Below are 12,681 nucleotides of genomic sequence, written 5' to 3'. Positions count from 1 at the left end.
ACTCAGACCACTTCAATTTAGTTTCTTCTCCTGTCATTCTACTGGAATGTCTTTCCAAAAGGTTACTACTGATATCCACATCTCTAAATTGAATAAATGCTTTCAAGTACTCATTTTATTAAGTGTATGAGCAGCACCAAACTGTGGTGACCAGTGACCATACCATTTATCTTCTTAGTTTTTGTGACTCCTACTTTTTTATTGTTTTTCACCCACTTTTTTGAACAGTCCACAGTTTTTTTTGCTTCTTTATCCATATCTACCAAATTGCTAAATTTTATATTACCTTACAGAGCTGTCCTCATTCTCCTTCCTTTCTCACCCTAAATTATTGCCTAAGTTATCACATCAACTCCTAGGTTCTCAGCTACCATCAATATGCTACGGACTCCCCAAACTCCAGCAGTCTTCCTCTCTGTCCTCTGGGATCTCATACCTATTTGCTTAATTGCCATTTCTCTTAGATAGCTCTATGAATATTAATTCAACATGTACAAACTGAACCTGTGATCTTTCTCCCAAAGTCTGCTCCTACTCTAATGCTCCAGATAAAAAGCGTTACTATGATCTATGTAGTTACTCAAACAAGATACCTGGTCATCACCAAGATATAGCACTCTTTCAATAATATTTCCGTTCAATTGAATAAAAGGAAATAATGAGCAGAATCATATTTTTTCTGTGTCAAGTAGAATAGGAACTACGATGAGACTCTTGATTTGGTTATTTCAACATCATTTGAAATATTGATGAGAGAGGTATCAGTAAATGCATGTGTATATGTACATATACATATATAAAGGAGACGGTGGGAAATAAGTCACAATGTTTGCAGGAAGCATAACGCTGAATTTTATTACATACTGGTGAGTTAGAAGTTGAAAATATAAGGAAATTTTAAATGGAAATTTATGGCAGAAATCCACATTTCTGTTTGTTAGTGCTCTGGTTAGTGTATTGCAAGTGGTGTTAGGAAACCAATCCCAAGCACATGTTTGGGTCCTAGATTGAATACATAATGACTCGAGGGCAGTAGCAAACTGAAGGAATTCTTATTACAGAATACACAGATTCTGGTTTTGTATTCATCAACCATGTCCAAGGTAACTAACGCCACACAAAACCCCTTCTACTTCATCCTCACGGGCATCCCTGGATTTGAGGCATCCCACATCTGGATCTCCATCCCCTTCTGCTGTCTCTACACCATCTCCATCCTGGGCAACATCACCATTCTCACTGTCATCCACATAGAGCCATCCCTCCACCAGCCTATGTACCTATTTCTCTCCATGCTGGCCCTGACTGACCTGGGTCTCACCCTCACCACCCTGCCCACAGTTATGCAGATACTATGGTATGACATTCGTAAGATCAGCTTTGAGGGCTGTTTCGCCCAATTTTTCTTCCTCCATGGATTCTCCTTTATGGAATCTTCTGTGTTGTTGGCCATGTCCTTTGACCGCTATGTGGCCATCTGCCGCCCTCTCCATTATGCCACCATCCTCACCAGTCAGGTCATCTACAGGATTGGGATAGCCATCATTTGTCGCTGTGTTCTGGCTGTTCTTCCCTCCTTATTCCTTCTCAAGCGCCTGCCCTTCTGCCACTCCCACCTTCTCTCTCACTCCTACTGCCTCCACCAGGATATGATTCACCTGGTCTGTGGTGACATCCGTTTCAACAGCTGGTATGGATTTGCTCTGGTTTTGCTCATCATTGTCATGGACCCGCTGCTCATTGTGCTGTCTTACACACTCATCTTAAAAAGTATCTTGGGCACAGCCACCTGGACTGAGCGGCTCCGGGCCCTCAATAACTGTCTGTCTCACATTCTGGCTGTTCTGGTTCTCTATGTTCCCATGGTTGGGCTTTCTATGACCCACCGCTTTGCCAAGCATGCCTCTCCACTGGTCCATGTTATCATAGCCAATATCTACCTATTGGCACCTCCTGTAATGAACCCCATCATTTACAGTATAAAGACTAAGCAGATCCGCCAGGGAATTTTCCGCTTACTCTTCCAGAGAACAGTGCACTAACTCTTGGAATTTAGGCTTACAGGAGTAATTTTGTTAAATTACATGGAGTCAAGAGCAAGGATATTACCATTGAAGCAGCATAGATGGGGGGAGGAATACGTGCTGTATAAGAAGCTTTCAATGTAAAACAAGAGAAATCAATTTTCTTTGACTAGAAATTAAGGCATAAAGATTTTCAAACTATACCTTATTCTTCGCTAGCCATTGACTTTGGCAAAAAATAATATTTAAGTATATAATTCAAAACATGATCTTGTTTTGCTTTCTTCACAGTGGTACTATTATTAAGCATCTGGTAAAGTATAGTACTCGGCTTTATAAACTGAAAATGCTGCTTATTGTATAAATATACTTATTGTAACTGTAACATGTTCATGCCCTGATAAATAATTCCTAAAACAATGTTACCTTTTAAATAAACACAAGGGTTCATGTAATCTCAACCTGCAGTAATGAAAGAGAAACTTCATAAACTATAATAGATGCCCAATTTAAGAAAGAAAGACCACTGTGGGGATTGGTACCACTTGGAATAAAATATGAACATCAAATATCAAAAGACAAAATTGAAATAGCCTGGGGTTTGAGAAACTGTTGAGTGAATATTCAATGCAGAAATCACATAAACTCAACGTTGGAACCAGGGACTTAGAATGATGGAAACGAGGGATGAAAGAAGATGGTGGGTGCAGGTAGAGCTATAAGATAGACATCTCTGAAAGATAAACATAAAAAAATCTTGAATATCAAGAGTGTGACTATATAGAAACAACTAAGAATTGTTTATAATTAGACTTGTTGTTTTCTAAGATGACTCAGACTGTGCACTTACTTTGTGGGGTGTCTTTGATTAGTCATCCTGACTGGTCATAAATGATCTGGAGAGTTGTTTAACTTTATGTAGTCAGAGTTTCTTCATTTGTAAAATGTACACAATTATACATCCATAACTAGTTTTAATGAATATTAAATAGAAAGCACAAGTAAACTGCCTTTGATATCCAGGAATACTTTGATGAAATAACATGAAGTGAAGAGGAGGGAGCACTCTCGATAAAAACCATAAAAAATATCAAAGAGTGACAGGGAATGAGGGCTGTAGTAAGAGGTTTTCAATGTAAGTAAAGAAAAATCACTGTTTGGAATACAGATAGTTCTTAATAAATATTATTTTCTTCCATTCACTAATCCCATTCAGTGATATTTTCAATTGTTATCTATGTCTGTAACATCTACATCAATATCACCTATATCTATATCTATATCCATATCTAGACTGGGAATGCCCTCTAACCCACTGGGAGATCTAGGATAGCTCTTGTTCTACACTTCCACCATTCAGGTCTCAGACACTGTCAACAAGATGATACATATTGTTCTCAATAACAGAAACAATTCAGGAATAAAGAGAATTCAGTCGCAGAACTGCATATATATTAAAAATTCTCCTAGAAACACCTTAATCTTTTAAGAGGCTATAATAAATTTTTAAATAATTGTGCTATCACATATTTATATGTGTCTCAGAAAATGTTCTTATGTTTATTGAGTTTTCATCAATGTGTTGAATTCCCAGTTTTAGTACCTTATTCAAGAGGGGTACTGGGAGTTGAATTGGTTTTAGAGTGCTACTAGCTTAGGATGTGCACCTCATCAGTTGTCTCAGAGCTAATGATCCATCTTCTCTCAAGGAGTGAGGTCAGATTCAATAGCTCACCCTTCATTATGTATTTTTAAAACTAAGACATTTTAAAAAATGTCTTTTCTTTACTATATAATTTAACATTATCTGTGGATCAAAGAACAGATACACTAAAATAACAACAATAACTGCTGCTGAGTACAATCTTCTGTTGACCCTTAAATAAGAACATTCAAAATGATGTATAATTATTACATGTTTCTCATGGCCCTGACATTCCTTTTTTCCAAAAGTAGATAATCAAAATAAGCTTAAAATATTTTTGTTGTTAGTGGAGTAGGAAAGCAACCACTGATAACTGGGGTGGTATAAGTTATAGAATTAAATCATAACAATAGACACAGGAGATAGAAACATTGTGTACATTGTGAAAATTAGGATTTTTAGGGTCAGAGGAGTAAGTGAACTTTCCATTGTTACATGGTTAGCCAGTAATGTAATTTTCAAGAAGCTCCCTGGACCCTTTGTTTTCTTCCTCTATCTTCTTTCTCTATCACTGTCATTGACTCTCACAGCATCAGTTACTTTATGTCTATATATAACTCCCAAATCTATATCTACAGCTTAAAATTCTCTTGACTCCAGAATTATATACCCAATTTTCATCTCGATTAGGATGGCTTACCACATCTCAAACTCAGTATGCCTAAACTATACAAATTACCTACTGCCTTCATTGTTGGTAAAACCCTGTCCACATCATTCACTGCCATACACACACACACACACACACACACACACACACACACACACACACACAACACATTTACCTCCTGGCAGTATTCCACATCTCAGTAAGTGCCAACTTACTACATGTTTCAAAATTAGAAACTAGAACCATGTCTATCAGTGTATCCACAGGGATAAGCAGAGATTGTGGGTTTTACTAAATGTCTAATTAATAGGTGCTGATTAAATGAATAAACTCTTCACTCCCTCTTTCTCAGTCACCACATCTTCCCGTTCAATGAGTCAATCAGGTCTTATTTATTTTGTCTCCTTTTTTACTTTAAAAATCTTTTATTTTTCCCATTTTCATTGTTGCCATTCCTGTCCAAATGACCACCATATGTTGCTTGAATATTTCAGTGTCTTAACAGGTGGTCCTGTATATACTATAGTCTTCCCTTTAATTTACTCTTAAAGCTGCAACATTCTTAAAAGAAACACTAAAAGTGTCAGAGATGAATAGAACACAGAGAATTTTTAGGGCAGTGAAAAAATGCTGTATGATATTGTAATGATGGATATATATCAATATACATTTGTCCAAACCCATTGAACGTTCAACACCCACAGTGAACCCTAAGGTAAAGTATGAACTTTGGTGATTATTATGTGTCAGTGTAGGTTCTTCCTTGGTAAAAAAGAAGTGTACAGTTCTGGTGAATGATGATGAGAAAGGTTATGCCTGTGTGGAAGCAGAGAAAATGTGGGAAATCTGTTTCTTCTCAATTTTTTGTAAATATAAAACTGCTCCAGAAAATAAAGCCTTTCATTAATGAAAAGGGTGTGGGACACAAGGACGGTTTTGGAGATGATGGATACATTTATACCTTGATTGTGGTGGTGTTACCATGAATGTATGTATATTTCCAAACTCATTAATTGTATACATTAAAGATGCACAATTATTTACATATAAATTATACCTCAATAAAGCTGTAAAAATAGGATAATACAATAAAAAAATAAAATAAACCCAACTTACTCAACTGTAGATGTGTTCCTGGTAGTTTTTGCCTTTGAAGAGATTCCTCGACTTCTAAGCAGGATGATGTAGCCTGTATAAGACCAATATTCATGCTGAGAACAACCAGAAAAATCATTGCTAAAAACAATTGTGTAATTGTTTTAATGCATCACAACAATTGAAGCATTGGCAGCAAGAAGGCCTAATATTTTAGACAGTGGAAAAACTTGGAGAAGTGAGCTGAGATCTATCTGCAGCCATCTTTACCCAAAACATTTGTCAATTCTCTGCAAGGAGAAAAGACTGATAATCTGGGCTTTGCCCAGACACAGGGAAACTCCTGAGAAAAAGAGAAAACGAATAAACCAACAGGTGATCCAGATATTGGCATTAGAACAGAACAAGGCTTTAAAAATAACTAGAGTTACTGATAACTATTTTCAAGAAGTAGAGGAAAAGACAAAGATGATGAAATATATAATGGAGAAATTCACCAAAAACTTGGAGTCTATATGAAATAATCAAATAAAATTTCTAGAACTGAAGAAATGATATCTAAAATAAACAAATTAGGTGACTTTGGACCTATGACAGCACAAGGGATGCCCTTGATCGCTCCCCTTGAAGTTACAACAAGTTAAACCATTATAATTCAACAAAGAACTCTAAGTACAACACACAAACATGTCTGAGAGATCTGCGCAATGAAATATCTGAAGATGGATGAATCGGGGTGAACAGAAAAGATGGGAAGGGAGAAAAACAGAGATGTGAGCCACAAACACAGCCTGAAGCACACTGCCAGTCTCTGGAGAGGGGAGGATTCAGGCTGCAGGCACACTCTCTGTGGTCGCCAGCATTCCTGCCAGAGTGGTCAGCATATAATGTAGCTGAACCCAGTGATCTGGGAAGAGACTCCAGGGCAGAGACCAAATACAGAAGTGTGACAGCTGTGTTCTAGCAGACAAAAGTGCCAGGCAGAAAACAAAGCCACGGAGTCTGGACACCCCCACCCACCTTCCCTGAGCATGCCTTCCCTGTCAGAATGACTATTATCAATGAGACATGTAATAACAAGTGTTGGAGAGGTTATGGGGGAAAAGGAACCCTCATACACTACTGGTGGGAACGTAAATTGGTAAAGCCACTATGGAAAACTGTAGGGAGGTTCCTTAAAGAGTTAAGAATAGAATTACCATATAACCCAGCAATCCTTCTTCTGGGTATCTACCCAAAAAGTCTGAAAACATTTATCCATAAAGATATACATACTCCTATGATCATCTCAGCATTATTCACAGTGGCAAAGACATGGAAACAACAAAAGTGTCCTTAAATAGATGATCGGATAAAGATGTGGTACACATATACAATGAAATATTACTCAGCCATAAGAAAAGATGAAATACTGCCATTTGTGACAATATGGATGGATCTTGAGAGTATCATGCTAAGCAAAGTAAGTCAGACAGAAAAAAGCCAAGAACAAGGAGAGATCCACTATGGTGGAGTAGATAAACACTGTGCCTGCTTCCTTTCATTAACACATTAAAATTACAACTAAATTATAGAATAATCAACCTGGAGAACCATCTGAAATCTAACTGAAAGAAATTTTATAACCAAGGATATAAAGAAGCCACGTTGAGACTGGTAGGAGAGGTAAAGATAGGAAAAAAGATGGCCTCAAACCTCTGTATGGCAGATGAATATTGGGAGGGATATCTCAGCCATAGAGTTTCCTCCCAGAGGAGTGAGGGACCCCAGCCCCACACCAGGCTCCCCAGCCTGGAGAACTGGTGCCTGTAAAAGGAGCTCCCACAACATTTGGCTGTGAAAAACAGTGGGGATTCTGACCATCTGGATGGGACAGAAGGCTGTGAGAAACCCAGATATCCTCTCAAAAGGCCCTCCACAGACTCTCTCAAACCCAAGCTCTCACCCTGGGCTGCAGCAGAAGGACGGTGACTCAGGAGGAGTCAGAAGCAAATGAAGGCAAATTGAGGTGTGGCTTCAGGGCAGGGCTGGAGGACAGTCACTATTTTTCCTGTGTGGGGTCCTCCTCTGGTGCAGCTGGCGCCATCTTTCCTGTGTTGAGCCCTCCCTCCACACTATCAAATCTGAATCTGATTGGTCTGTTGAGCCCCGCAGCTCCACCCTGCTCATTCACTGGGTGAATCCAATACCTATCCAATACCCCCAATGCTCGAAGCACCCAGCCCACATTGAACTCTTTCTTGGAAAACTATGAGTTCTTGGTCCCCAGGTGGGCAGCAACTGGCCTCAGTGTGCTCTGAGACTTGCTGAGTCTCTCCAGGCTCAGCACTGGCATCAAACCAGAATTTACATTAACCTGATGACCACAATTTTTCCCACTCTAATGACTCCTTGAGACCTTGCCTCACCCAGTATAACATGGTCTTGGCTTCCAATAGGTGGCTTGGAGGACCTAGCACCAAATATTCTAATCAAAAGAGATGCAGACCTGAGTTAATTAAATTCTAGCACGTTTTACCAGCTATGCCACGGGGATGAGCTTCATCGATTAAATAAAGGTCTGTTTAAGTTTTTTTTCTTCCTTTCTGGATATTCTTCTCTCCCATGGCTTGGCTATGTAAGTTAGAAGGAAGCACTTAGTTGTTGCTCCCACCACCCTTTCTCTTAGGCAGCTCCACTGAGAAGTTTAGGTACACGCTAGCTCCATGTCCCTGGCTCACCCTACTTGGTAGGTGTTCTCTGACTTGCTCTTCCAAAAGAGTGGTAAATCTTTGTGGGAGGATGGATACAGAGTAAGTTTATCAGCTATTTAGGTTTGCTTAATCAACACCCAGCATGATTTCAGCAGACCTAATGAGCATATGCAGTCTAAATATTAGGGTAAGGTGTTTAGATCTTTGACAGCTAGAATATGGCTTCTGCATTGCCAGATGTTCTTAGTATTTAGAATTAATTTTAAGTAAGTCTACAGATCATATTGGTAGGAATAGAAACTCATTTTTCTGACCAGAACCGACGGTCTTTTAAATCTTAATGTTCTTTATGTGGCTCCAATTCCGAAGGGGCAGGTTGTCACGTCCTGCGTGACAAGAGTTGTGGGGAGCAAGGAGGGCAGTGAGGGTTAAGAAAAGACAGTAGCCATGAATAGAGTTTAAGTGTGGAGGCCAAGGGACCAGCAGCCTCAAGGTCTGGGCTGTGGCGCCTAATCGGGCCTGTGCAGTAATTTTGATTAGTTCGGTGGGGAAGCAAAGGAGATAAAGCTTGTCAATCTCAAGATCTGTGAATCCTATATATCATAATAGGAAACTGAATCAAGCCAATCACCCTTGCCTGCAGACCGCTGGACCATAAGTTTCAACTTCCCCAAGGGACAAAACCTACATGCATACGAATAGATAGAGAGCATCTCATTGAATCACTTCCCTTGCAGATTCTGGGAAGGAATGCAGATTCTGGGAAGGAATGCAGCCACAGAGACAGAGGCAGAGGCTTTCCTTAACTTGAGGAAAGTGGGGGGCTGTGCCCACCTGTGAACCCCGTGGTCCCCACGCAACTGTGTCTGGCTTGAGTTGTTCCTTCCGTGAGGAATCTTACTCGTCATTGACTGTCCAGTCATCTTTCTGGGACCTCCCTTATGCTTAGGGAGGCATAAGGTGCAAACACAAAGGTTTAGCAAAGTCCCTGAAAGAATCTGTCTTACAGACTCTCCTTTCTTTGGGGGCAGGTAGAAGGAAACAAAACGGTTAAGCTGTTGCGTGGCGAGGTTAAACTGTTGTGTGGCGACAGCAGGTTGCATTTGGCATCTGGATATTGCACTAGAGAAGGCTCTGGTAAAGGGATATGGCCTAAATGATTAGAAAGAATATTTTGTGGAAGCCAGGTTGGCTGTCTCAGAGATATTAGTGTCAAGGACAGCCATAATTTCGGTCATAATTTCTGATTACTGAACCCATGATACAGGTGGCCAATATTAGGTCCAGCTTAGATTTGAATCAAAATAGACAGGGCTTCTGTGGGAGCATAGTGGGAGGGAGGATTAGGAGGTGAGAGACAAGGAACAAGTGAAGAAGTGGTGTCTTTCTCTTCCAATATCCTTTTCCTTCCCTTTTTTCTTTTTTTTTTAAATTTTTTTTCACCAGAGCCTAGAAGTTGGCATGTTTCTCTAGAGAACCATGGATCAGTTGGTGTAAGGAAATAAAATGTAGAATGGGAGGCATATGTACTGTCAAAATAGGGGAGATCAGGACCAAGAAATCTAAAAGTTAAAAAAAATCAAGGAAATAAGTAGGAATATGGATCAAAGGAGGCTTTTCTTTCAATGGATGGCAGAGGCTTGAGAATCTCCCAAAAGGGCATGAGGAGAAAACAAATCATGGGATTATGTCAGTTCTTGCGGAGGAGCATATGATACCATTAATAATCTCTTGATGAGAGCTAACTATCACTTGAACTTTATAGTCACAGATCATGAGCTCCAGACAATAGCCAAATTTTAACTAAAAACCAAATAAAGATTAAATCCAGAAATCTGCCCTTATTTTACGTTCTTCTATCTTTTCTATTATTTCCTTTCCCTTGACAAAATTTTATTATTTGTATGTGTGTGTCTGTGTGTGTGTGTGTGTGTGTGTGTGTGTGTGTGTGTGTGGGTATGTGTGTGCATGTGTGTATTTGTATTGGCTTTATGACTTAAGAAATGGCATGATATGTTTAGATTTCAAAATAGATTTGGTTTGGGGGAACATTTTATTGGTTAAATATTTCTGCATAAGTTATTCAGTGGCTAGAATATAAATAACTATGTTGGTCACATTTTATTACAGATATTTTTCTATTTCATAAAATTTAGAGGATACTGACCTTTTTAAAATTATTTTGAATGAGATATAAACCAGGACATACAATTGAATACGAATTTTTTTAGAGATGCTAAATGTATTACACTAGCTCAAGTAGAAGATAGTCAAGGCTATTGCTATAGAAGGAACCCAACTCCATCCAGGCATCTAAGAACCTTTTTGTAAATAATGAACATGGAAAGAAAAAAAGACAGAAAACTTGAAGCAAGATATCCTTCAGTAGATAAGTGGATAAGCAAATGTGGTACATCCATTCAGTGGAATACTATTCCGAAATTAAAAAGGAATGAGCTGTCAAGATGCATAAAAATGTGGATGAATCTTAAATGCATATTGCTAAGTGAAAAAAGAAAGAAGCAAATATTAAAAGTCTAAAAAATATATGATTACATTTTTATGAAATTCTGGGAAAGGCAAAACTATAGCAAAAGTAAACCTATCTGTGGTAACAAATGATTTGGGGCAGTAGAGTGTTGAATTGGTGAAGCCCAGATAATTTTTAGGGTGTTGAAATCAATCTGTAATACTGTAACAGTGTACACATGATACTACTCATTTGCCAGAACTTTACAACAGCACACGGTGAACTTTATGTAAATTTTATAAAATCATTTAGGACAACAGGGAATCCCAGGATGGGATGCAGAATGTGACAAAATAATGTAATTCTACTACAAATATATGAAACAACCACATTGAAAGAGATAGGGGGAAACATTACTGACATAAGTAACTTTGGAAATGGGTGAATCGTTTCTCAGCCTTTGGCTAAGATCAAGTGTGGAAATGGGTGCAATCTGTAACACCAAAAGCAAAAGGAAGTATAATAAGTGCTGTACTCTAGTTGATAAAATAATTTCTGATGGGGGTGTGGGTTAACAGTTCTACAAACACTGTAATTGTGTACTAGAATTGAACAATTAAGTAAATGAATGGCAGACGGTAGGAACCAGGTTCCTCAGTGTTAGATTGGGAGGTTACAGAAAAGCAAGGTAGAAGATTTAAATGATTCATTGACTGTAGTTGGAGACATCAATTTAAAATCATGTTTAGTTTAATGCAGATGCAGATGGTTAAATACAGAAATATTTATAGATAGTTATATATACACAGGTTAATATACAGACACATATTTCCTTGTTCTGTCAGCTGAGAGGACTAGAAGCAATGACAACACAGTAGCAACAATCAAATGCATTCACGTAAACTAAAATATTTTTTAAACCAATTTAATTTATTTGACAAATAAAATCAGTATAAGAAATTTTAAGCTAAAAATTATTAGATTTTCAATGAGAAAATTAACTCAAGATCTCCATTTATTAAAATATTATTCTGGCATTGTATTCCATGCTGGAATAATAATAATAATAATAATAATAATAATAATAATAATAAGGCTAAACATTATTTTTATAAAAATACAAAGCTAGTCTAATTTGTCTAACAATTTACCCTTCTGAGGAACACTAAGTAAATTTGAATACTTGTACAATCCTTCTGCATTTATTTACAAAATATCAAAACACTTTATGTGCTGTTTATGTCTTAATATGAATATATTTTGTGAATTTTTTATGAATGTGGATTTCTAACTTGACTATATTTCTATGCCTCTCGTCTTGGAAGTTAGGGACTTGTCATTATAATATCATAGCTTGAGTCTATTTCATATATATATATATATATATATATATATATATATATATATTTCAATTTCTCTAAACTAGGAAATTATTTTTTCTGCACTTCATTTTAGAAATTTCATGGCCCTTATAATGCTAAGTGAAATAAGTCAGACAGAAAAATCAGAGAACCATATGATTTCACTGATATGTAGTATATAAACCAAAAACAACAAAAGAACAAGGCAAACAAATGAGAAACAAAAACTCATAGACACAGACAATAGTTTAGTGCTTACCAGAGGGTAAGGGGGTTGGTGGGTGGGAGATGAGGGTAAGGGGGATCAAATATATGGTGATGGAAGGAGAACTGACTCTGGGTGGTGAACACACAATGGGATTTATAGATGATGTAACACAGAATTGTACACCTGAAAGCTATTTAATTTTACTAACAATTGTCACCCCAATAAATTAAAAAAAAAAAAGAAAATGCATGAAAAGGTACATGTTGGGGTTTTTTTCTTAATTATTTTAGAGAACACAAAAATCTGTTGAACACTGTTCTAAACAGAGTACTACAAAAAGGCCACTATGTATAGGTGACCTTGATGAGCTGGATGAATAGTATGTGGTGAGGACGACATTTTCATTGTCATTGGAGTTAGAGAGCCTGAAGTGAGAGAGGCTGAAAACCTGAATCCAGTCACTGACCTACCAGCACAGTCCTATCAGTTCACTCTGCACAGACCTGTGTTGTCTA

At 37.8% G+C, this 12,681-nt stretch overlaps 1 protein-coding gene across 1 annotated transcript; it reads left to right on the top strand.

The window, feature by feature from the left end:
* The first annotated feature begins 1,079 nt into the window (after window positions 1-1,079).
* Window positions 1,080-2,042, top strand: LOC117031214 (olfactory receptor 51Q1). Its single transcript, XM_033121641.1, has one exon. It carries the CDS (start codon window positions 1,095-1,097, stop codon window positions 2,040-2,042), a length of 948 nt encoding a protein of 315 aa, XP_032977532.1. The 5' UTR covers window positions 1,080-1,094.
* Window positions 2,043-12,681: the final 10,639 nt, after the last annotated feature.

This window comes from Rhinolophus ferrumequinum, chromosome 11 (assembly GCF_004115265.2).
Source record: "Rhinolophus ferrumequinum isolate MPI-CBG mRhiFer1 chromosome 11, mRhiFer1_v1.p, whole genome shotgun sequence".
In the NCBI taxonomy this organism is placed as follows: Eukaryota; Metazoa; Chordata; class Mammalia; order Chiroptera; family Rhinolophidae; genus Rhinolophus; species Rhinolophus ferrumequinum.
This window is presented reverse-complemented; position numbering and strand designations above follow the sequence as displayed.